The following is a 25,000-nucleotide window of genomic DNA, read 5'->3' as shown; positions in this document are numbered from 1 at the left end:
CGAGCCTCGCTCGGCGCATAGTTGAGTCCTTGGAAAAGACTCTTTACTCACATTCTCTCACCGTACTCAGGTGTAAAATGAGTACCTGGCCGTTAACAGCGTTGTCTCTGTTCGGACAAAAAATGTAATATCGCCTAACAGGCGTCATGTTCCGTTCTACATGTTACGTCCTGCTGTTGGTCAGGGACCCCTTGTAAAGCGCTTTGAGTACGGTTAGTGGATATTGCGCTACATAAAAGCTCAAGTTTAAATGCGCTATATAAATGTTATTATAATTCTTTCCACCCCGCCATATTGTTATTGACTTTTCATGTGTCATATTTTATTTTTTTTCTCGTCATCCAGAATAACTCACAGGATGACCACACGAAGAGACCAGTCAAATATGTCACGGATAACGACGTCATCGCGTCCTTTTTGGCGAGTGAAAAAGAAGACGACGTGAGCTTTTCCACACTAGAAAACAACAACAACACAGCTGTTGCAGAAGTAAGTACGATTGAATTCCATAGTCTGATATCACGTCGCCTAGCAACGACGGCCATCGTGGTTCTAAACAAAGAAAATCTATACTTTTTATTCTTCATGCTGGCTAGAAGTTTTCATATGGCTTGTGATCAGAATGTGTAAACGTCAAAACAAAATCAGATTAAAAATGATTTTTTTTTCTCCTCTGGATACGCTTTTTTGCTCGTCGGAGAAATATTTCATAAGGGCGTCCGCCATTGTTCCGATAGTTTAGAGCCAGTTACTAAGTTACCATGCGTCATTACGAGGGAAGTGACGTTACGACTGTTGAAGGGTATTCGTTATGGCCTTATTGTTGTCATTGACATACTCTCAAACCAACGCAAAAAGTATATTCCCCATTGCAACAATGATCAAATGAGCCCGTGATCGTATTCGGTTATCAGACCTACAAATATGTTGACGCCGGTTCTATACAAACGGCGTAATAATTCTATATAATAAAAAAAATTATGCCCTTCCGCCACGACATCATAAGATATCGTCGCCTAGGCCTTCCCTGAAGGAATATGGATATTTCATCAAACAAGATGTCTGATGTTAACAGGAATCACCCATATTGTCCAAGTGAGCAAATTGGGAGTGAATAATCTTGCTCAAGGAAATAAAAAACAAAGCGCCTGAAGCGGAACTCGAACCCGGGACCTTCCGGACCACAATGCAATGCCTTAACCACTCGGCCACTTCCCCCCCCCCCCCCCCCCCCCCCACGTTAAATAGACAATTATTCATTGTTTGAATGTGTTTTTTTTTTATTTTGATCATGTACTTACAGAGAGATTCTGCCATGGAGATCACAAACCAAATCCATCCACATAATATTACGTCATTAAGCCACGATGACCTTGACCTTGACCTTCATGATCGAAAAGATGATAATATTACTGTGTCCTCGTCGTCGCCATCATCAATTCCATCCGAACTGTCAATCAAATGGCCCAAGCCCCGCCTCCGCCTCGCTGCCTTCCTATCATTTAGCTTTATCATCTTCGTGACGGTGGCTGTAGGCGTGTCTAGAATAAAAAATAAACCAACTGTACATATTACATTTCCCGCCAAATCAACTGAACGTGAGTACTCTGTTATAGACTCTTTTTTTTTGTTACCCAAAAACTTATCTTTATATAGTAACATATCTAATCCCTTTCCTCAATTCTATTTAAATCATTAATAACTTTAAAGGACTTTAAAATGTTTAAAAATAAGTTTTATAATACAATTTTTTTAATGTGTGCATGGGATAACTTGGTAATATTCAAAAGATATAAAGTTGCATAAAACTTTATATTTCCTTTACAAAATTATATTGTTGAAGTAGAGAAAGTTACGACACAAGCTTTAAATGCAATAAAGAAGAATTAGGTACTTTGGATGAGTTAATATTATTTGATTGGATTGAAAGTCATTACATAGTAAACGAGTATTTTAAGCTGTCATCCATCTAACCCTTTAAAAAAGCAAGTTTTATAATGTTAAGAGATAATAGAAAGGTATATTTAATCGTTAAATCTCATGTTTTTTTCATTTTTCCAGGTCTGGTTCGAATGTTTTCGGATTTTCCCGACTTGACTGTGATTTCCAAGAACCACACAAGCCTCACATTAGTTTCAAGACTACAATTACTTGGTGAGATTGTCGGTTCCTGTTTTCGTCATCTATTCATTTATTTATCACTCTATTCATTTTTGTATTTGTTTGGTGATCTATTTATTTATTATTTATTCGTGTCTTCATCTATTTTTCTTTTCTTTTTTTTTTTGGTGATAATTTATGTATACTTTTGTTTATTCATTAATCGATATGCTAACATATTATTATTGTCAATTTATTTATTTTTTCTTTTTATTAATCTAATTAATTATCTATTTATATTCATTTTGATAACTTTCTGAATACATAACCGTTTCTATTGTCAATGGGATTGACTTTATTGAAGGCCAAAAATTGAAAATTAAATATCCACCAATTTTTATTGGAAAATCTCTGCTTTTGTAATCTTTGTAATTTTTAAAATATTTATTTTTAACAGATGCTCAAAGATGCCGAAACGACCCTGATACTTGTAAGATTAGTGTGGTCTGTGACCGGGCTACGGGCCAGGATGTCAACTGTAGGTGTAGGACTGGATTCTTCTTCAAGGATTGGAAATGTAGCGGTGAGTGATTGCAGGGGATGAAGTTTTTTCACGTTTGAAGTCTTCAGGAGTGGTGGTAGTGGCGATTTTGGTGTTGGTGTTGGGGAATTTGATGTGTTGGATTTTGCAGTGTTCAGAGTGATTGTGGTGTTATGGGTGGACATGTTCTGGGGGATGATGGTTTTAGCTTTTGTGGTATTCAGGGATGGTGGTGGAGGTGGCGATGTTGGTGGTGGTGTTGGGGAATTTGATGTGTTGGATTTTGCAGTGTTCAGGGTGATTGTGGTGTTATGGGTGGACATGTTCTGGGGGATGATGGTTTTAGCTTTTGTGGTATTCAGGGATGGTGGTGGAGGTGGCGATGTTGGTGGTGATGGTGGGGAATTTGCTGTGTTTGTTTTTGCAGTGTTCAATGTGATGGTGATGGTGGCGATATTGGTGTTGGTGCTGGGGAGAATGATGTGTTGGTTTTTGAAATGTTCAATGTGATGGTGATGGTGGTGATATGGGTGGTGGTGTTTTGTGGAGGATGATGTGTTGTTTTTTTTTTGTTTTTTTTGGGGTGTTTTTTTTTTCAGTGTTTATGGTGATGGTGGAGGAGGTGATGTGGGTAGTGGTGTTTTGTGTAGATGATGGTGTGTTGGCTTTTGCAGCGTACAGGGTGATCATGAAGGTAGTGATATGGGTAGGGTGCTGTGGAGGATGGTGGTGTTGGCTTTTGTTTGTGTTCATGGTGATGGATGGTGGAGATGGTGGTGGTAGCTGTGGAGGATGATGATGTTGGTGTTTGCAGTGTTCAGGGTGATGGTGGAGGTGATGATTTAGGTGGCAATATTGTGGGGATGAGGGTGTTGGCTTTTTCGGTATTCAGGATGATTGTGTAGGCGTTTGCAGTGTTGAGGGTGATGGTGGAGGGGGGGGGGGTGATATATCAGCTATGTCATCATGACCCCCTTTTGCGCTCAATTATCAACACAGACAACACCAATTTTTATTGAATTATCTTCTCACGACCAAAATTTACTCCTTTCTCGTCTATTCTTAGTTAATTTACTAAATCACAGTAATCGCCCTACTTTTTTTTTGTTCTTTTATCGATCCCTTTCTTTTCCTTACGTTTTTTATCTGACAGCGTGTTCTTCCAAGTGCCCTACAGGACATTACTTGGCATCTTCCTGTTCCTCGTCACATGATGCCGTTTGTAAACGTAAGTTGTCTTCTCAATAACTCAACGACTATGACTGATCACACAATTCTCAGCAAGCGTCAGTCGGACTGCGAGGCTTCCTACTACTACTACTACTACTACTACTACTACTACTACTACTACTACTACTACTACTACTACTACTACTACTACTACTACTACTACTACTACTATGTTGTATCCGGCTGGCAGATGTTATGAGGGTTTTTTTGCCTAAACACATAACATCAATATGTGTGTATGTGTGTCTATGTTCATATTATACTACAATAGACATTCAAATTTATTTTTGCAAAATCTCTTTATGGCATATAGCTACACGTGAAATATATTTTATGTCTAAATGAAAAATTGTGAATGCAAAATGATGTTCCTTGAACTTTTCCTAGTTTTATAACTCTATGGTGTCCTCTTGTTTTCATTCCAGCGTGTACAATGATGTTCCTTAAACATTTCCTAGATTTATAACTCTATGGTGTCACCTTGTTTTCATTCCCGCGTGTACTATGATCTTCCTTTAACATTTCCTAGTTTTATAACTCCATGGTGTCCTCTTGTTTTCATTCCAGCTTGTACCATCTGTGGGAAGAGTCAGTACGTGGCAGCACCTTGTAACACAAAGAGGGATACCATTTGTATTGGTTAGTTGTATTTTAATTTATTACATTTTCAAACACAGTGGGGGTTTTTTTTTTGGTGATACTACTTTGAGAATGTATTAGATCTAGGATGATGATGATGATGTTTGTGATGCTGAAAAAGATGATAATAATGTTGATGATGATGATGATGATGATGATGATGATGATTATGAGTGTGATGATAATGATGATGATGGTGATGATGATAATGATGTTGATAGTGATGATGATGATGATGATGATGATGATGATGGTGATGATGATGATGGTGATGATGATGATGATAGCGGTAATGACGTATAACAAAGTAGTCTTATCGTAGGCACCTGAATCAGAGGTGCATGCAGTATTTTAAGTCATTAATTCGCTGTGTTAGGAAAGGCTTGACACTAAATAAATGTTCAAATCTTTCATGTCCTCCATCCACAGATGTGTCCTTTCCTGCCGGATTCCTACCCATGAACAGATCATATTTACCGGACGGTAAGTTCAAAGTTCAACTATATCTTTTATTCTTTTTTAGAGTTAGTTGAAACATTTATTTAGCTTGTGGCATTGTTTGGCTTAAGTTTTACGCTATAATCTATCCGTCATACATAATATTGTAGAGAACAGTAAGGGCTGCCTGAAGCCGGGGATCGTAAAATACTAATGAAAGAGTGAAAATGGAGAGGCTTCGTATGGGAACAAAACAGACAATGGACGTTTCGGGTACAAACCCTTCGTATGAATACTGCAACCACCATTGAGTACAGATGATACAAGTTATTTTGCATTTTATTTTATTTGTTTTCCACGTTAATTTGTGTATTGTTGTGCTGACGAAGGGTTTGTACCCGAAAAGTCCATTGTCTATTTTGTTCCCATACGAAGCCTCTCCATTTCCACTCTTTCGTTAGTACATAATATTGTGTCGTCCAAAGAAATGCTTGCGTTGATCTGTGACCAAAATTTTAAAAAATATTTTAAAATGAGCTTTTATATAGAGCCATATCCACTAAACGTGCTCAGATCGCTCTACAAGGGGTCGCTGGCCAACAGCAACATTTAACATTAAGGACGGGACATGACGCCTGTTAGGCGATATTACAATTTTTTACCGGACAGAGACAACGCTGTTAATGGCCGGGTACTCATTTTACACCTGAGTACAGTGAGAGAATGTGAGTAAAGAGCCTTCTCCAAGGAAGAATGATATTTGTTTGATTAATAAGAACATAAAGTTGTTTTGTATAGAGCTTTTTTGAGTTTTAAAAAAAATCATTTTTTTATGCTGGGTAATCTGCCATTATGGGAAAATACTGAAAAGGATTTTAAGGTGAGAGTTAATACCGTTTTGAGGTGATGGCTCATGTTTAGTAATATTTTATTTTTCAGACGGAATCAAAGTCCACGTGAGCCACTCCCCAAACGTCTTCCTGGAGAGACTGATCGACCAGCACCGTCTGGAGAACTCCATGTACATCACCAACAACCAGCAGGTGATGGAGTTCGTCTGGGATCGCCTGTCCAGCGTGTCCATCTCCATCTCCGTGTCCGGGGTGTTCCTGGTGCCCGAGTACCACGACGTGGATGCAGTGGACGATAGTATTCTCTTCACCAGACTGACCGAACCCACCCAACTGGCCAAAGACTTTTACGCTTATGTCCAAAACAACTACTGTCGGTGAGTGCGTGACCAGGGTGATAATTCTTCTTTTGCAACTTAACATTTTATTTTGTTATAGATAGAATGAATTCGACGTCACTCGGGTCTTTGTTATTGTTTTTTGCCATGAAGCATGGTGATAAGCGCGGATCTGACCTTACCGGAGTTCCGTCTCCCTACAGAGGTTGAATGTCATGGATTGCCATTCTTCACGTTCAAGGGCCATTACCGAGCAGTCCATTATTTTTTTTGTCAGTTGTTGCCTCCACATTTCCTATCCAGGACTTCCTTGGTTTGCCCCGTGCCTTTCTGCCAGCTACTTTTCCTTCTAGCATTGATTTTTAGATGGTGTTGTGTCTCCGAATGTGTCCATAATAAGTCAGTTTTCTCATTTTAACTTCTGCCAACAGTTTTCTGGACCTTTGGCCTGTATCAATAAGAACCAGAATGTTTGAGTTTTTTCTGGTCCATGGTACTCTCAGAATTCTTCGGTATACCCACATCTCAAAGGCATCAATTTGTCTTTCTATCCCCTTCGTTATGGTTCATGTTTCACATGCATATAGGAACATGGACCATACATAACATTTAGCGTGGAGAAACATAATGTATATAAATGCAATTTAAAAGTTTGTCTTCATCCTATACAGACATCCTGTTCCCGATTACTACGCCCTGCAGCTGGAAATCGCTCCAGACAGAACATCAGCGGCCAGGGTTGTTCGCTGTGACTCCAAAGACAGCAACATCCCAGCCTGCCCTCCCAACCTGAAGGACGGGGATCGGTTCCTGGACTGGGACATCAACGCGCCTTGCACTCGATATATGGTTGGTCATGGGAACAATTTGTTTGCTGTTTGTTTTGTTTGTTTGTTTGTTTGTTTTGTTTTTGTTTTTTGTTTGTTTTTTGTTTTTTGTTTCTTTGTTTGTTTTGTTTTGTTTTTGTTGTTGTTTTTTTTCTTTGTTTCTTTGAGGGAGTGTGTCTTCCGTTGATATTAGTCTACTGATTGATATTTTACTCAACAAAAAAAAAAGAAAATCACGCCCTTTCGCTACAACACAGTGTCAAGTTTTTATAGCTATAACAAAATATTCTCATTCAATTTTATGATGCAAAAGATGATAAAATTGTTGGTTGCATCGTAACAAATGATGATTTTCTTATTGTTGGTAAGGAGAGGGTTAATTACCAATAATTAGATTCCTTTGATTTTAGTAAGCGTTTTATATAAATCGTTGTTGATATTATGTAGTCTGAGAGATGATAACATGAATGTATCATTTTCTTAATCCTTACCCAGAATTCCAAACTGACTCCTCTGAACGATGGACCAAACAGCGTCGTCTGTAAAGACGAAACGCCGATGCTGAGGAAGATCTTCCAGAGACTCCGACCAGCCACCCAAGAGTTCATGTTCCCTTCCAGGGAGTGCCAGACCCAGAACAGAGTTTGCCAGCAATGCCTGAATTCCGCCACCTGTAGTAAACCAAACTCTTCAGCGGGAAGTAAGTTCAAGAGATTTAGTTTGGAAATGTGATTGACTGTAAATGTGACCCTTCGCCTCAAAACGGTATTAAGTCGGGCTGGTTAAGATGTTGAAAATTGAATTTATAGCCAGAAATATCAGACTTGTGTTGAGTTTGTATGTTTTACTGAGGAGAATGGATACCATATTTTTGGATACTAATGCCAACAATTTAAATTTTTGACAAGTTTAACAAAATTCCGCTTTTAAGCACGTAGTTCGTTCCGACACAATACCATTTTGAGACGATGGGTCACAAATATATTTCACTGGTTTCATATTATGCGTTCAGTGAAAAACAATCTCTGATTTGCATTTTGTTTTTGGTTCCTTGGTGTCAGGTTTGTGAAAAAATGTTTTTGTTTGAATAAATGAATATATGAAAAAATAGAAAGATAAATACACGAATAAATAAATTCATAAATAAGTGATGATATGAATACATGAAAAAAAACTAGAAAGATAAATATATGAATAAATAAATTCATAAATAAATGATTAAATGAATATATGAAAAATAGAAAGATAAATACATGAATAAATAATTTATAAATAAGTGTATAAATGAGTATATGAAAAATTAAAAAGATAAATAAATGAATGAATAAATAAGTGAATAAATAAAAAGTTGAATGAATACATAAATAAATAACTATATTAGGCCTAAATATAATAAATTCTTTACTTATTCTGATCACTTCTTCTTGACATTCATATTTTGTTTTTCATCAAGTTTTCCCGACAAAATACCAGATAGACGCTGTGGGTTACATATACGAAGGCCACAGGGGAACATCGATCAAAGTCCGAAAGACATTTACTTTTATAATGTCACAATAATTTGGTATTAAAATCAAGCAAGAGCTTGTTTTTTATATGCATCTGACTTGTGGTCAAAATATATACGTTTAATAATTCATATTCAGTTCAATTCATATTATCATTTGGCGTTTCAAATGGGTTTTCAAACTTTGATTTTGATTTTCTCAAAAGCTGAAAAATGTGACTTTGATCGTTTCCCCCCTGTGGTCTTCATATGCGTTATACATATAACGACGTTCCATGCTTCATTCATTACGTCATGATACAATATTGATTTCAGTGTTTGGAGATGAAAGCCGATGTTGTGGAATCTCGTGTTTCTCTTCCCCTGCCTGTAAGAAGGCGTACAGTGTTCAATGCCCCAAGCCGGAAGTGGAGTGTGCAAAAGGTGAGAATTCTGACTCCCCCTTACCCCACCCCCCCCCCCCCCCCCACCCCCGCCGTCCACCCAGCAGTGATTGACTAGATGAGTCTGTTGTTAGATCTGGTGGAAAGTACTTTTTGATAGACTACTACCGTCCTATCCAAAGGTTAGCAAGCAATTGCTGCTGTCCGTTTCATGCTATAGAAACAGGGATAAGCACGGCTCCAAGGGGCCTAATGGCTCTGAAAGGATTACTTTCTTTATTATTTTTTTTTTTATTTTACATTTTTTTAGATTTTGGAAGAACCTCTTAAAGGGACAAACCAGGGAGCAAGTACTGGGGTAATATAAAGATACAAATAGGCACTGTCTTCCATTTTTTCATGCACACATTTTCATATTCATTTATTTTGGTGGGGAAGAAACTTTTGAAATCCAACAATCTAATATGCGGATATGTGGTCTAGTGGTATGCCACTAGCTTTCGGATCAGAAGGTCCTGGGTTCGAGCCTCGCTCGGCGCATAGTTGAGCCCTTGGAGAAAGCTCTTTACTCACATTCTCTCACCGTACTCAGGTGTAAAATGAGTACCTGGACGTAAACAGCGTTGTCTCTGTCAGAAAAAAATTGTAATATCGGCGTCATGTCCCGTCCTACATGATACATGTTGCTAGTGGCCAGGGACCCTTTGTAAAACGCTTTGAGCACGTATAGTAGATATTGCGCTATTAAAAACTCAATTAAAAAACTCAATAATATACAAAAAGAAATAATTTTAAAATTCCAATTTTCATTTTTTCAGGTGAAATCAACATTTTTTCCCTTTTCCCAAACTTCGACTCGATGGAGCACCAGTTTTCCTGTCATCTGAGGTACCAGCCACCCCAATACCTTTACAAGCTGAGCTACGTCGTACACATTCCTTCCCTCAACTACAATTCGTCTGGAACCTCCTTTGTGGTGGGCCTCAACTCCAGGAAGCAACATCAACGGAAAATGTCCAGGTTTGTTGGCTGAAAATGCCTCAAAAATGATGTGTTGTCGGGTTGGTTCAGAGCGATGTGCACTTATTGGCAGGCCTGCCTGCGGCTATGTGGTCTTGTGGTATGGCACTTGCTTTCGGATCGGAAGGTCCTGGGTTCGAGCCTCGCTTGCTCAGCGCATAGTTGAGTCCTTGGAGAAGGCTGTTTACTCATATTATTCTCTCACTGTACTTAGGTATAGAATGAGTAACTGGCCGTTAACAGGGTTGTCTCTTTCCGAAAAAAAATTGTAATATCGCCTAACAAGAATCATGTCCCGTCTTACATGTTAAATGTTGCCGTTGGCCAAGGACCCCTTGTAAACCGGTTTGAGCATGTTTGGTGGATATTGCGCTATATAAAATCTCACTTTTTATTTGATAACCCAAATCATTGTAGGCTCATTGTTGTAATGAAAATATCAACAACAACAAAAATGACGCAAAACATTATCCATTACAACAATATTAAACTAGGCCCATAAGCGGGTTCGGATGTCAGACCTGCATATGTACAAGTCGATACAGGGGTTAGGATTTTGCTTAAGTCTATTATTTTTTTTTAGGACGTCACGTATCATGTATTAAAATTTCACATATTTTCTGGTCTTCTCAGAATGTTTCTTATATTTTCTTCTATTTTTTCATCACTATACAAAGTATTCCCTGATCTTCGTTTTGACTGGCTTGTTTTATGTTTTGAATTATATTATTATCCAATCAGATTCGACTTCCTGAACACGTTGCACGACACGGGGATGCCGATAGAAGACGAGATACTGCTGGTTGGCGACCATCGAGAGTTACGTCCCTTCAGACAGAGCCACATGAAACCGTACACCATCCGGCGCTTCAAGACGCGCGAGGAGCTTGACCAGAGGAAGGATTTCCAGTACGATGCCTTGGGGCAGACATCGTACATTCAGCTGGAAAGACCTTTCCAGTACAGCTCCTTTACGTGGTTCAAAGATGGGTGCTACAAAAACATGTCCAGGGTATGTTCAAAACTTTAAACATTTGCGGCTGCTATGTGGTCTTGTGGTATGACTATGACACTCGCTTTCGGATCAGAAGGTCCTAGGTTCAAGCCTCCTCACTCGGCTCATAGTTGAGTCCTTGGAGAAGGCTCTTTACTCAGGTGAAAAATGAGTACCTGGTTTCTGTCCGAAAAAAAAAAACGTAACACTGCCTAACAGGCGTCATGTCCAGTCCTAAATGTTAACTGTTGCTGTTGACCAGGGACCCCTTGTAAAGCGCTTTGAGCACATGTAGTGGATATTATGCGCTATATAAAAGCTCATTTATATAAAAGCTGATTTATTATTTGTGACCCATTGTTTCAAAGCGGTATTATATCCGACTGAATCCCAGATGCTAAGATGTCAAAATAAAGCTAAACTGATCGTGGTATTTATCATTCTAAGGTATTATATTCATTCTCCTCAATAAGATAGACATATAAACCCAACCAGACTCTTATAGATTGGCTATAAATTAAATTGGTTATTTTTCATTTAAATCATTCTGACCTGATACCTTTTATAGACGGTAGGTCACATTTGTACACGGAAGAAGGGACAACTATAGATAGAATGAAGTTGACGTCACTCGGGTCTTTATTATTTTTTTATTTTTTTTGCCATCCGCGTTTATGAGTAATTCTCACTAAACTGTATTAACCATAATACATATAAACATTCAAGGTTACACCATAATTTGGTGTGTTGGTCTGTTCTACTTCCGGATGGCAATGTTGTGATCTTCTTAGCCAAGCGCATGCTATCTATAGATAGTATGTGCTTGGCTAAGAAGCTCATAACATTGCCATCCGGAAGTATAACAGGCCAACACACAAAAATCTGTGTAACCATGAACTTTTATAGTCAGGTTAATACAGTTCAGTGAGCATTACTCATAAACGCGGATGGCAAAAAACAATAACAAAGACCTGAGTGACGTCAACTTCGAACTATTTATAGACATAGCACTAATTTGGTTTAAACCCTGACCTTTCTACTTACCCCACCAGATTTTCCCAAACCAGACAATGCATAGTTCTGATTTCTTGCCCGTGGAAGCCAAGATGGGCTATCAGCCCCTTAGGCCTGGCATGGACAGCAAGAAACACCCTGGCTACGCTTACCAAATGTACCGAAGGAACAAGCAGCCATTTGTCAAACTCTTTATTAGAGGTAATTAAACAAAATAGTTCCGTCCAACCAAAGATAGTTAATCATATTTTATGAGCTCTCGTACTTTTGTGCTGTTAAATATAAAATATCGTATCAGAATCAATTGATAAAATTGGCCAATCGGAGCAGATATTATTTGACCAATCATCAAGGAACACCAATTTTTAATCTTTATGAAAATGTGTGCTTTACTCATTATATTTTTGTTGTTGATTTATGTCTGTTTTTCTGGTTAGATAACAAGGTGAAATTGAATGTAAGCTTCAATTTAATATACGAAAACAGATAAAATGGACGTTTCGGGTTTCCCCTTTCATTCATCCTGTGTTGATAAAGGGGAAACCCGAAACGTCCATTTTATCGGTTTTCGCATATTAAATTGAAGCTTAGTCTACATTCAATTTCACATTGTATTGTTTGTTTTTTTTGTTTCTACGAACTCCGAGCAGCAACATTTACATTGTTGTCTTTAGGGCTTTTCACAGGCCTTGTTTTGATATTAAAAAGTTTTTCCTCATTAAGCATCCCTTTATTTGCCATCCTATATCTCTATAGAGGGCCAGTCCATCTTGCAGTTCCTCCAAGGCAGGGACGTGAAGGGGACCCTCAATGGCAACAGTCTTCACGGGGAGGTCACATGGCATTACGTCACAGAGACGTGGAGAATTGTCTTAACTGGTAAACATTTGTATTTTGTAGATAGAAGGCTTCGTCGTCCTCTTTCTCCTCCTCCTCCCTCTTTCGTCTCCTCCTCACCCACTTCCTCCTCCTCCTTCTCATCCTCCTTTTCCTCCTCCTCCTCCTCCTCCTCCTCCTCCTCCTCCTCCTCCTTCATCTTCTTCTCCTTCTCCTCCTCCTCCTTCTTCTTCTTCTTCTTCTTCTTCTTCTTCTCCTTCTCCTTCTTCTTCTTCTTCTTCTTCTTCTTCTTCTTCTTCTCCTTCTCCTTCTTCTTCTTCTTCTTCTTCTTCTTCTTCTTCTTCTTCTTCTTCTTCTTCTTCTTCTTCTTCTTCTTCTTCTTCTTCTTCTTCTTCTTCTTCTTCTTCTTCTTCTTCTTCTTTTCTTCTTCTTCTTCTTCTTCTTCTTCTTCTTCTTCTTCTTCTTCTTCTTCTTCTTCTTCTTCTTCTTCTTCTTCTTCTTCTTCTTCTTCTTCTTCTTCTTCTTCTTCTTCTTCTTCTTTCTTCTTCTTCTTCTTCTTCTTCTTCTTCTTCTTCTTCTTCTTCTTCTTCTTCTTCTTCTTCTTCTTCTTCTTCTTCTTCTTTCTTCTTCTTCTTCTTCTTCTTCTTCTTCTTCTTCTTCTTCTTCTTCTTCTTCTTCTTCTTCTTCTTCTTCTTCTTCTTCTTCTTCTTCTTCTTCTTCTTCTTCTTCTTCTTCTTCTTCTTCTTCTTCTTCTTCTTCTTCTTCTTCTTCTTCTTCTTCTTCTTCTTCTTCTTCTTCTCTTCTTCTTCTTCTTCTTCTTCTTCTTCTTCTTCTTCTTCTTCTTCTTCTTCTTCTTCTTCTTCTTCTTCTTCTTCTTCTTCTTCTTCTTCTTCTTCTCTTCTTCTTCTTCTTCTTCTTCTTCTTCTTCTTCTTCTTCTTCTTCTTCTTCTTCTTCTTCTTCTTCTTCTTCTTCTTCTTCTTCTTCTTCTTCTTCTTCTTCTTCTTCTTCTTCTTCTTCTTCTTCTTCTTCTTCTTCTTCTTCTTCTTCTTCTTCTTCTTCTTCTTCTTCTTCTTCTTCTTCTTCTTCTTCTTCTTCTTCTTCTTCTTCTTCTTCTTCTTCTTCTCTTCTTCTTCTTCTTCTCTTCTTCTTCTTCTTCTTCTTCTTCTTCTTCTTCTTCTTCTTCTTCTTCTTCTTCTTCTTCTTCTTCTTCTTCTTCTTCTTCTTCTTCTTCTTCTTCTTCTTCTTCTTCTTCTTCTTCTTCTTCTCTTCTTCTTTCTTCTTCTTCTTCTTCTTCTTCTTCTTCTTCTTCTTCTTCTTCTTCTTCTTCTCTTCTTCTTCTTCTTCTTCTTCTCTTCTTCTTCTTCTTCTTCTTCTTCTTCTTCTTCTTCTTCTTCCTTCTTCTTCTTCTTCTTCTTCTTCTTCTTCTCTCTTCTTCTTCTTCTTCTTCTTCTTCTTCTTCTTCTTCTTCTTCTTCTTCTTCTTCTTCTTCTTCTTCTTCTTCTTCTTCTTCTTCTTCTTCTTCTTCTTCTTCTTCTTCTTCTTCTTCTTCTTCTTCTCTTCTTCTTCTTCTTCTTCTTCTTCTTCTTCTTCTTCTCTTCTTCTTCTTCTTCTTCTTCTTCTTCTTCTTCTTCTTCTTCTTCTTCTTCTTCTTCTTCTTCTTCTTCTTCTTTTCCTTCCTCTTCATATTACCCATTTGATTAGATTCAAATTTAAGTCGCATACGGCCAAATATCCCACCGTCCGTCTGGCATTTCCCAAATCCCCTCTCCCCCCCCCCCCCCCCCTCTCTCTCTCTCTCTCTCTCTCTCTCTCTCTCTCTCTCTCTCTCTCTCTCTTCCATCCTCAAACACTCCTTTGAATATCCTAAATATATTAACATTCGCCCTTCTCTCTTTTTTCTCTTGAAATATTTTAAAATCACATAACATTTTTTTTTTATCAATTAAGTGGAAATTTTCTTTGAAACTCAAATCTAACACAATACTTTTTTTCGATATCCACAGGCGAGCAAAACAAATGCCCAAGCGTGGTCAGCATTAAAATATATACGCAACTAATGACCGGATGTGCCGGGCATTTCGACGTCTTCATCGACTGCCCAACCCAATTCACCATAACGTTCAATTTCTCAACGTCTATGAGCGATCTACCCGACATCTTCGTGCTTCAGATCAACGACTCCACCACGAGTCACAGGATGGTTCTGTCTTCGATGTACGCCCCGCTTAGCGTCGAAGAAGCTAGATCGGAAGGCAGCCAAATCGCAAGGGAGGAGAAGATCACCTCAGCGGAAAGTCATCACGAACATAACTTCAACAGTATCTGGCAACCTTTACTCGTCGTCGTATCTTTCGTGTTGATACTTTTGTTTATTCTTGTCATTGCATATCACGTGATCAACAGGTTCGCTAGAAGAGTCGATCTGTCTCAGTCTATGGCAGAAAATGAGACTGAAAAGGTTGCCTTGAACAACTACAAGGAAAAACAGAATCACGTTCCGAGTGTTTACATACAAAAACCAAAAACCACATGGTTTGTTTATGTTTTCATTTTGTTGTACATTTGTTACTGCCTTATATTCAGCTTTACCCTGACTTCTGGGATTATATATTTAACGTACAAATCTTCCGTGGCAGACTATTCTCAGCCAAAAAGTTCCATTCAGGAATTGGAGTTTCAGATCAACAAATCCGTGGTCGAGATTGAAAAATTTGAAAATAACGAACGCATGAGACTTTTTCAAGCTTTCGAAGGCAGGCGTCAAGCTTGCATGAATCACTTAGAAACGGAAAATAAAAAACTTCTTCAGGATTACCAAGAAACGACACAAAAACAAGTCGAAGATGTGTTCATGGAAAACGGGACGCTTCACAGACTTACAAACAAAATCCAAAGACAGAATGTGTCAATGTACATGTTCCAAATTTCTGAGTTTTTATCGGATTGCAACAAGACAATTCATTCAATAATTGACAGGTTTGAGTCCAATTTTTTTCAATTCTTGAAGAAATCGGTGCTGAACGATTGGTTGAAGGTTCCCAGGCAGATATTTCTGGTTCAGGATGGAGAAGATCCGGACAGGAAGTTCCTGTCTTCCACTCAAGTCAAGCAGTTTGCTACGTGGTTGGAGGTCGACAAAGTTGGTGTCTTGTTAGCTGCCAGAAACAATATGGTGCATAGGTAAGTTATCTCTCTCTCTCTCTCTCTCTCTCTCTCTTTCTCTTTCTCTCTCTCTCTCACATTCTCTCTCTATCTATTCATCTCTCTCTCCCTCTCTCTCACTCTCTCTCTCTTCCTCTCTCTCTCTCTCTCTCTTCTCCTCTCTCTCTCTCTCTCTTCCTCTCTCTCTCTCTCTCTCTATCTCTCTCACTGTCTCTCTCTATCTATCTCTCCCAATCTATCTATCTATCTCTATCTCTCATTTTCCCTCACTCTCACTCACTCTCTCACTCATACTCTCTCTCTATCTTTATCTCTCCATGTCTATCTCTTAATCTCTCTCTTTCCCCTCCTATCTGATCCTCTCTCTCTCTCTCTCTCTCTCTCTCTCTCTCTCTCTCTCTCTCTCTCTCTCTCTCTTTCTGTCTGACCCCCTCTTCCATCTGTCTCGCTCTCCCTCTCAAACTCCCATGTTCTCTCCTCTTTTCCTCGCTTTCGGATCGGAAGGTCCTGGATTCGAGCCTTGCTAGGCGCATAGTTGAGTCCTTGGAATAGACTCTTTACTCACAGTCTCTCATCGTACTCAGGTTTAAAATGAGTACATGGCCGTTAACAGTGTTGTCTCTGTCAATAGAACAATTGTAATATCGCCTAACAGGTGTCATGTCTCGTCCTACTTGTTAAACGTTGCTGTATCTTCTAATACTCCATTTCTATTCCAACAGGTTGAAGCAAGTCCAAATACCCTCTGTGTCTTCCGTCGATTTGACCTTTCCCGCCATAACCCCTGACCTGTCTTCAGCAATCCCAGAATTCCACACTGACCCACATATCTACACAATGACCGTGTTAGATCCAGCTCATGAATTAAAAAACGATTCATCGTCATCATCATCAACATCATCGCCATCAAAAACTGGACGACGATATCGTCGAGAGGCTGAAGTTGCTGATAAAATAGAAGACGACGAGGGTTTTGGCCTGAGCGGCAATGTGGAACCTTCGAGTGATTTTAATAATTCAACTCATTCTTCTATAGAAGAGTTTGTAGAAGATACAACTGAATCTAAGGATGGTATTGTTAAACACGATGTTGACTATAATTATGGCGACGATGATACCAACAGCGACGCTTATGTCGAAGTCGATAAAGATGTAGATATGAATGATGATAATAATGTAGATCAGTTTGATGACAATAAAAAAGGTTCAGTAAAAGATGAAACAATGCCATATGGTTTCGAAAATGAATTTGAAGCACATGACGATAAAGATACCAGCTCCAACTCAAAAAGTAATTTCAGAGAGTCTCATGAATCACCACCTCACATTATAACGAAGATCGACAGCATTCTAGCGCACGACTCTTCACAGAACCTCATCGACGACAGGGAATCTGCTAAATCCTCTTCGTTGGCCTTAAAGTCATCATCATCATCATCATCATCGTCGTCGTCGTCGTCGTTATCATCATCATCCCGTGAAAACTCCAACAACGATGAAACCTCCTCCACTTCTAAGGAAAACACTGGTGAAGACAGTGGAAACAGTGAAAATGATAAATATTTATACATCTTAATCGTAGTATTTATATCCTTAGACGTTGTTCTTTGCCTGTATCGTATATCTTGGGCCAGCAACCAACTGTACGCCGCCAAAAATGGTTACGCCGATAGAATCCCAACCGACGACGCTTGTAAACAAGTCCTCGAAATCCAAACTGCCTACCATCTCCCTGCATTTGACGGGTCCTTGGAGAATGCGGGAACTTATATCGATGGGAAAGAACATCTGTACGGAACTGAGAAGGAGCGGGACATTACTTTCTTGCAACCTTTGCCCAACCCGAAAAATGATGACATTTTGCAAAAGATTTGGAAGGAGAAGACGACGCAGGCGGATGACAAATGGGCCCGAAAGTGTTTCCTGACTCGATGGTTCGAAAAGCTCAAAGAATTCACTAAGAGATTCTTCCTTTCACAACTCGTCTGGCAGGTTGGTCGATCTAAATAAAGGTCTTTCTCTCCATTTTTCAACTTCTTCGCGTACTCTTCTTTCTCCTCTTGCACCTCTGCTCCATCACCTTCTACTTCTCATCTTTTGCCTAATCTTGTTGTTGTTGCTGTTGTTCATCATCATCATCATCATCATCATCATCATCATCATCATCATCATCATCATCATAATCATTGTCATCATCATCATCTCTCTCTTCATCTTCTTCTTCTTCTTCTTCTTCTTCTTCTTCTTCTTCTTCTTCTTCTTCTTCTCTTCATTCTATCTTCTATCTCTTCTTCAATTACCGCTATTCTTTTCTATTCTCTCTCTCATTACTATAACACTACCATCTACTCTACTATCTTACTCTACTACTACTACATACTACTACTACTACTACTACTACTACTACTATATACTACTTCTATACTACTACTACTACCTACTATACTACTACTACTACTACACTATCTACTACTACTACTACTACTACTACTACTACTACTACTACTACTACTACTACACTACTACTACTACTACTACTACTACTACTACTAACTACTACTACTACTACTACTATACTACTATACTACTACTACTACTACTACTACTACTACTACTACTACTACTATACTACTACTACTACTACTACTACTAACTACTCTACTACTAACTACTACTACTACTCTACTACTACTCTCTATTATACTACTACTACTACTTACTACTACTACTACTACTACTACTACTACTAACTACTACTACTACTACTACTACTACTACTACTTACTACTACTACTACTACTACTACATACTACTACTACTACTACTACTACTACTACTACTACTACTACTACTACTATACTACTACTACTACTACTACTACTACTACTACTATACTTACTACTATCTACTATACTACTACTACTACTACTACTACTACTACTACTACTACTATACTACTACTACTACTACTACTACTACTACTACTACTACTACTTACTACTACTACTACTACTACTACTACTACCACTACCACTACTACTACTACTACTACTACTAGCACAACAACCACCACCACCACCACTAATGTTACAATAACAACATCATTACTATCACCACTACTCCTACTTCAATATCAATAAATGTTTGAACCCTCTGTCTTCTCCATGGACAGGCGAGCGTCACATTCCTAGCCATCATCTTCATTGCCATCATGCTGTATGCCATAGAATTCTGGCTCGTCCCGTCCAATCTAAGGACACTGGTCGGCAGTCAATCGGCCACGTCGGACATCCAATGGCAGCTGGACACTAGTGGCCGATATCTCCATACACTGGCCAGGCAGCTGACCTTACAGCTGGCCAGAATACGACAGTTGTGTGACATGGAGGTGGCCACGTTAACGGAGGCGTTTTTCTCTACTATAAACACACAGGTATGGGATAATAATAAATAAAATAAACATAAAATTCCCCTTTAACTCTTTCCTTACCGATCATTTTTAGTATTTTCCCAAAATGGCAAGCGTACCTAGCAGAAAAAAATGATTCTTTAAAACTCAAACAATCTCTCTACAAAACAAATTTAAGTTCTTATTGATTAAACAAAGTTCATTCTTCAAAGTTTATAATGTACAAAATAAATCTGAATAAGAAAAATGCTATTTGTATCGTAACAAATGTGACGATTTTGTTGTAGGTGGTAAGGAGAGGGTTATTCATCCCCAAGGGGAAATTTGTCTTTAGGGTCTATTCCAAGTGATCACTGGAATAACCCAGGCGTCAGCGGCAGTCAGCGTCGCAAAGTGAGTTAGGGCGAGATGACCTGCTCAAGGCCACACAACGAGGCGGTTAGTCGAACTCGGTACTTTTGGGTACGAAGCAAAGACCGTACCGCTGAGCCAGGCTGCACCCCCCCCCCCCCCCCACCTTTTTTTCGTTTTTTTAAATCACGCTCGGTGGTCAGGGATATTAATGTTGCTGTGCCTTCTATTTCCCTATATTTCCTTTCAAGGTTGATTTCTGTCTTTTTCTTGGAATGAAATAACTTGGTCTTGTCCCGGCTCTGGTCGGAGTCCTTGGCTGAGGAAGAAACAATCAAAACGTATAGTTTAGTTTTAGGAGATGACTTATTTCCCCTTGCAAATCATCTCTCTTTTGTGTAACATTTCCTTATAGTTTTTGTTTTGAATATACTATTTTGTTAACTTTTGAGTGTGGGACCCTGTGGTTGCGTGTGGATGATACTCTTAGGTGACCTCGAACTAAATACAATGATAGTATGCTCCTTATCATCATCATCATCATCATCATCATCATCATCATCATCATCATCATCATTATCATCAGCATCGTCATCATCATCATCATCATCATCATCCTTATCATCATCATCATTGTCATCATCATCGTCATCATCATCATCCTTATCATCATCATCATTATCATCATCATCGTCATCATCATCATCCTTATCATCATCATCATCATCCTTATCATCATCATCATCATCATCATCATCATCATCATCATCATCATCCTTGATCATCGTCGTCGTCGTCGTCTTCATCATCATCATCATCATCATCATCCTTATCATCATCATCATCATCATCATCATCATCATCATCCTTATCATCATCATCATCACGATCATCATCATTATCATTTTTATTATTATTACAGACTTCAGCATTCACCATGTCCCTCCAGCGCCTGTGCTTTGAATCCAAGGGGAAGCACTGCGAACAACTCAGTGTATTCAAACCAGTTGGGGGTAGAATCATCGGCTGTAATTTCCTCCCCTTACAGGCCCAAACATTACATGGTAAGTTGAGCTTGTGAGCTTTTATATAGCGCAATATCCACTGAACGTGCTCAAAACGCTTTACAAGGGATCTCTCGTCAACAGCAACATTTATCATGTAGGACGGGACATGACGCCTGTTAAGCGATATTACAATTTTTCGGACAAAGACAACGCTGTTAACGGTCAGGTACTCATTTTACACCTGAGTACGGTGAGAGTATGTGAGTAAAGAGCCTTTTTCAAGGACTCAACTATGCGCCGAGCGCGAGGCTCCAACCCAGGATCTTCCGATCAGAAAGCGAGTGCCATACCACAAGACCACATAGCCGCATATGATATGATATGATATGATCATGGTCATGTTCGAACTATTGATATTATTATTTCATTTTATTATTTTTATTATATTATTATTATTATTATTATTATTATTATTATTATTATTATTATTATTATTATTATTATTATTATTATTATTATTATTATTATTATTATTATTATTATTATATATTATTATTATTATTATTATTATTATTATATTATTATTATTATTATTATTATTATTATTATTTATTATTATTATTATTATTATATTATTATTATTATTATCATTATTATTATTTTTATTATTATTATTATTATTATTATTATTATTATTATTATTATTATTCTCTGGCATTCCAGATTTAAGCCTCTCCAACATTGAAGAGCTTGTATCATCAGAGGTAACTCCATTTCTCGATGTGTCCAAGAGAGTTATCACCACATCTTCCCTCGTCATTGTCATCATGTTGTGTTTACGTTTGCTTTGCCAGGTAAGACCTCTAAATTATACGCTTCAACAGTCATGACGTCACTTCCCTCGTAATGACGCATGGTAACTTAGTAACTGGCTCTATACTATGGGAACAATGGCGGACACCCTTATGAAATGTTTCTCCGAAATAAATTTTTTAAATGAAAAAAAATGAGCTTTTATATAGCGCAATATCCACTAAGAGTGAGAAATACTCATAAACGCGGATGGCAAAAAAACAATAACAAAGACCTGAGTGACGTCATCTTCATTCTATCTATTGTAGTTTGTTGGCTGATTGGTTGGTTGGTCAGAGTTAATATTTGTGTCATTGACTAGTACTTGTCAGTCATTTTTTAATATTCATTAAAATCAATAGCAAAATTAAATGTTGTAAAGCGCTTTAGAATATGATGTTGATTACCCAAGATTTGCGACTAATTGGGGTGTGAGTTTAGGTAAAATAATCACCAGTTCTACCCGACAGATCAATCTTACCAACACAATACAACTTGTGACCGTCAACGTTTATAGCCTGTTAGAGGGACTTAAGTGAGAACTAATCACCTAGCTGGTCGTCTAAAAACAGTAACAAAGAAGCGAGTGACGTTCACTTCATTTATTCCGTAATATGGCAATATAGGTAGATCAAGTATGCAGAGCCCCCGTGTGGTGAGGTGTCCGGGGTCCCTCAACAGTGAAGGTGCAAGAATATGCACAACGCCAAACCAGCGTATCGTAACAGTAAAAAGCGACTAATGGTGTGTGACTCCCCCTTTTGATTCACCTGGTCCTCCAGGTTGGGGGTTGTCCGAAGGGTTAACACCCCTTTCCGTAAATTTCAAATCGTTACAGAAACACAGACGGACAAATCAAATCCTTTTTTTTTTTAGCTTGGACGATCGAAGAGTTTCTGCAATGGCGAATTTGGAACGAGATAAAAAAAAAAAAGTTAGCTCAAGATAGAGAGGGATGGAAACTGACCCAGGGTGAAAAAGCCAATGATGATGATGATGATGATGATGATGATGATGATGATGATGATGATGATGATGATGATGATGATGATGATGATGATGATGATGATGATGATGATGATGATGATGATGGTGGTGGTGGTGATGATGAAGATGATGATGATGTATTCAGGGGCAGCGTTGTATGGTCTTTCCAGGAGGGTGCCTAATCTATTCTCCTTTCACCTCGCCTTTGTTCACTTTGAGTCTCTGCACAAAGCAGACGCCTAGGTTATTCCAGTCTTCCATTTGAATGATACTCAAAAATGATTTTAAAACCCTGGGGATGGATAAATGCAGCTATGTGGTCTAGTGGTATGACACTCGCTTTCGGACCGGAAGCTCCTGGGTTCGAGCCTCGCTCGGCACATAGTTGAGCCCTTGGAAAAGGCTCTTTACTCATATTCTCTCACTGTACTCAGGTATAAAATGAGTACCTGGCCGTTAACAGCGTTGTCTCTGTCCGAAAAAATTGTAATATCGCCTAACAGACGTCATGTCCGTCCTACATGTTAAGTGTTGCTGTTGCCCAGGGACGCCTTGTAAAGCGCTTTGAGCACGTTTAGTGGATATTGCTCTATATAAATGCTCTGTTTTTTAATATATAATTTTATTTACTAATTTACTATGTTTATTTTATACATTTTCTTTGTTTTCCATTCGTAAATTTTAGGTTGCGGCAACAACAGTGAGACACTATCTTCTTCTGACGGGCAAGCTTCCCAGAGTGAAAGTCTACCAGTCGGAAGAACCCTCCCAGATGTTACGTGGAGTGGTCCCTGGGGGAAGCAGCAGTGCCATGCAGCGCTCTCAGTCCTGGGTGGACAGCTGTGAGAGCGGCGTTTACGTGGGGGAGGGGGAGGATGCCGGTGGCAACAACAACACAACTCCCGCCAACATTGCTGTCGCCAACATGGCCGTTATCAAAGACGACGGAGCCAAAATCAGTTAGCACTCATCACTGCGCTTGCGCAGACGGACCTGTTTTGAATCCTGCTTGCAGTTGCGCAGACGGACCTGTTTTGAATCCGGCTTGCAGTTGCGCAGACGGACCTGTTTTGAATCCGGCTTGCAGTTGCGCAGACGGACCTGTTTTGAATCCGGCTTGCTTGCCAGTTGCGCAGTCGGACCGTTACCCGTTTGGAATCCAGTTTTTATTCTCTACTCAATCAATCCACCGAGCAGTGATTATTTAATTTGATTGCTGGATCTGTTAGAAGTCCAGCGGAAATATGTTGCAATAATAGATTGGGCGTGTGTGGTGTTTAAAAGGTAGCAAGAAATTGTTACTGTTCACAATCATGTTAAATAACTCTGGTTCCATGGCCTAAGATGTGAAGCTTGCAGCAGCAGTATGGATTAGATTGAACTGGAACACAAAGTACTCTACTGTACTGTGCGACCACTCACTGCGTTAGTTGTGCTAAAAAATCAACTCTTCCTGTGACACAAAAACAGCCGTATTCGCATTATATAATGTTTTGTTTTTTGTTTGTTTGTTGTTGTTTTTTTGTTGTATTTTTTTGTTTTTGTTTTTTTTTTTGTTTTTTGGGGGGGGGGGGGGGGGGGGTTATCATTTTAAATTATAACCAAATGTCTCGAAACGGTATAATGTCAGGTTGAAAATGAAGCTAAAAATTGAATTTTAAGCCTCTGGTATCAATTTTGAGTTAAAATAAATAGGGTTTTGTTTTGTTTTTCTGACCAGTGATTTATGCTTCTAAAATTATTTCAAACATCTTAATTTTTTCCTAATTAATTCATAATGATATTCTTTTTTCGATTTCAAGTCACGTGTCTTCCGTCTAATTCATTCCCTACACTTATTACCCGATTGGCACGATGGGTGTTACAAATAATATGTGACCCGTCGTCTCAAAACGGTATTAAGTCGGGGCTATCTAGATGTTCAAAATTGAATTTAATAGTAATAGCCACAAATATGAAACGAAGTTAATTTTTAATTCGTTATTGTGTGATTTTATACAATTACTTACATTGCACCCAAAAGAATTCAAAATTAGTATTTATTATCATTTGATCCTGTAGTTACTTTTTGTGGTCCACTTCATCCGACTCCCATAGTGGGCAGGGAGGTACTTCCTGTGTCTTCTATCCCCCTGTATCTGTTTTCCAATTGCTTTCTGTCTTTGTCTTGGAATGGGATTACTTAGTTTTGTCCTGACCCTGGCCGGAGTCCTTGACTGGGAGTAAAACAGTCAAATGCAAAGTTAGTTTTGGAAGATGATATATTTTTTACTTGTAAATCATCTCTCTGTTATGTGCTGTTATTTTGTTTTATTCTTAACATATGATTTGTAAACATTTGAGTGTATTCTTCTTAGTGGGGACTTGTGCTGGTGTCTGGGTGAGACTTTTAGGAGATCTCAAACTAAGTACACTGATAGTGTGCTCTTGGAATCTACATCTGTTTCCTATTTGAACCTTTCCCCTATGTCTTACTTTTTCCTCAAGTCCTTTTCATTTTACATCTAGAATG

General features: G+C 38.6%; 1 protein-coding gene across 3 annotated transcripts in view; it reads left to right on the top strand.

Annotated features, from left to right (window-relative positions):
- Positions 1 to 25,000, top strand: part of LOC144981163 (uncharacterized) — a 457,713-nt gene that overhangs the window by 431,792 nt on the left and 921 nt on the right. For 2 of the 3 annotated variants that reach the window (XM_078929318.1, XM_078929319.1), the window contains 21 exons: positions 346 to 489; positions 1,304 to 1,598; positions 2,062 to 2,154; positions 2,558 to 2,683; positions 3,795 to 3,869; positions 4,439 to 4,510; positions 4,940 to 4,993; positions 5,888 to 6,176; positions 6,809 to 6,986; positions 7,460 to 7,664; positions 8,787 to 8,894; positions 9,673 to 9,874; positions 10,616 to 10,886; positions 11,921 to 12,083; positions 12,639 to 12,761; positions 14,724 to 15,900; positions 16,605 to 17,874; positions 19,055 to 19,315; positions 20,565 to 20,706; positions 21,373 to 21,503; positions 23,174 to 23,598. In XM_078929318.1, coding sequence (XP_078785444.1) covers positions 346 to 489; positions 1,304 to 1,598; positions 2,062 to 2,154; positions 2,558 to 2,683; positions 3,795 to 3,869; positions 4,439 to 4,510; positions 4,940 to 4,993; positions 5,888 to 6,176; positions 6,809 to 6,986; positions 7,460 to 7,664; positions 8,787 to 8,894; positions 9,673 to 9,874; positions 10,616 to 10,886; positions 11,921 to 12,083; positions 12,639 to 12,761; positions 14,724 to 15,900; positions 16,605 to 17,874; positions 19,055 to 19,315; positions 20,565 to 20,706; positions 21,373 to 21,503; positions 23,174 to 23,452 — 5,658 coding nt within the window. In that variant the 3' untranslated portion in view covers positions 23,453 to 23,598. Of the gene's footprint in view, positions 1 to 345; positions 490 to 1,303; positions 1,599 to 2,061; positions 2,155 to 2,557; positions 2,684 to 3,794; positions 3,870 to 4,438; positions 4,511 to 4,939; positions 4,994 to 5,887; positions 6,177 to 6,808; positions 6,987 to 7,459; positions 7,665 to 8,786; positions 8,895 to 9,672; positions 9,875 to 10,615; positions 10,887 to 11,920; positions 12,084 to 12,638; positions 12,762 to 14,723; positions 15,901 to 16,604; positions 17,875 to 19,054; positions 19,316 to 20,564; positions 20,707 to 21,372; positions 21,504 to 23,173 lie in introns of all 3 variants that reach the window. The other variant, XM_078929317.1, reaches the window with a different exon arrangement.

This window comes from Berghia stephanieae, chromosome 10 (assembly GCF_034508935.2).
Source record: "Berghia stephanieae isolate SIO BIC M18660-M18661 chromosome 10, UCSD_Bste_1.3, whole genome shotgun sequence".
Lineage (NCBI taxonomy): Eukaryota > Metazoa > Mollusca > Gastropoda > Nudibranchia > Aeolidiidae > Berghia > Berghia stephanieae.
This window is presented reverse-complemented; position numbering and strand designations above follow the sequence as displayed.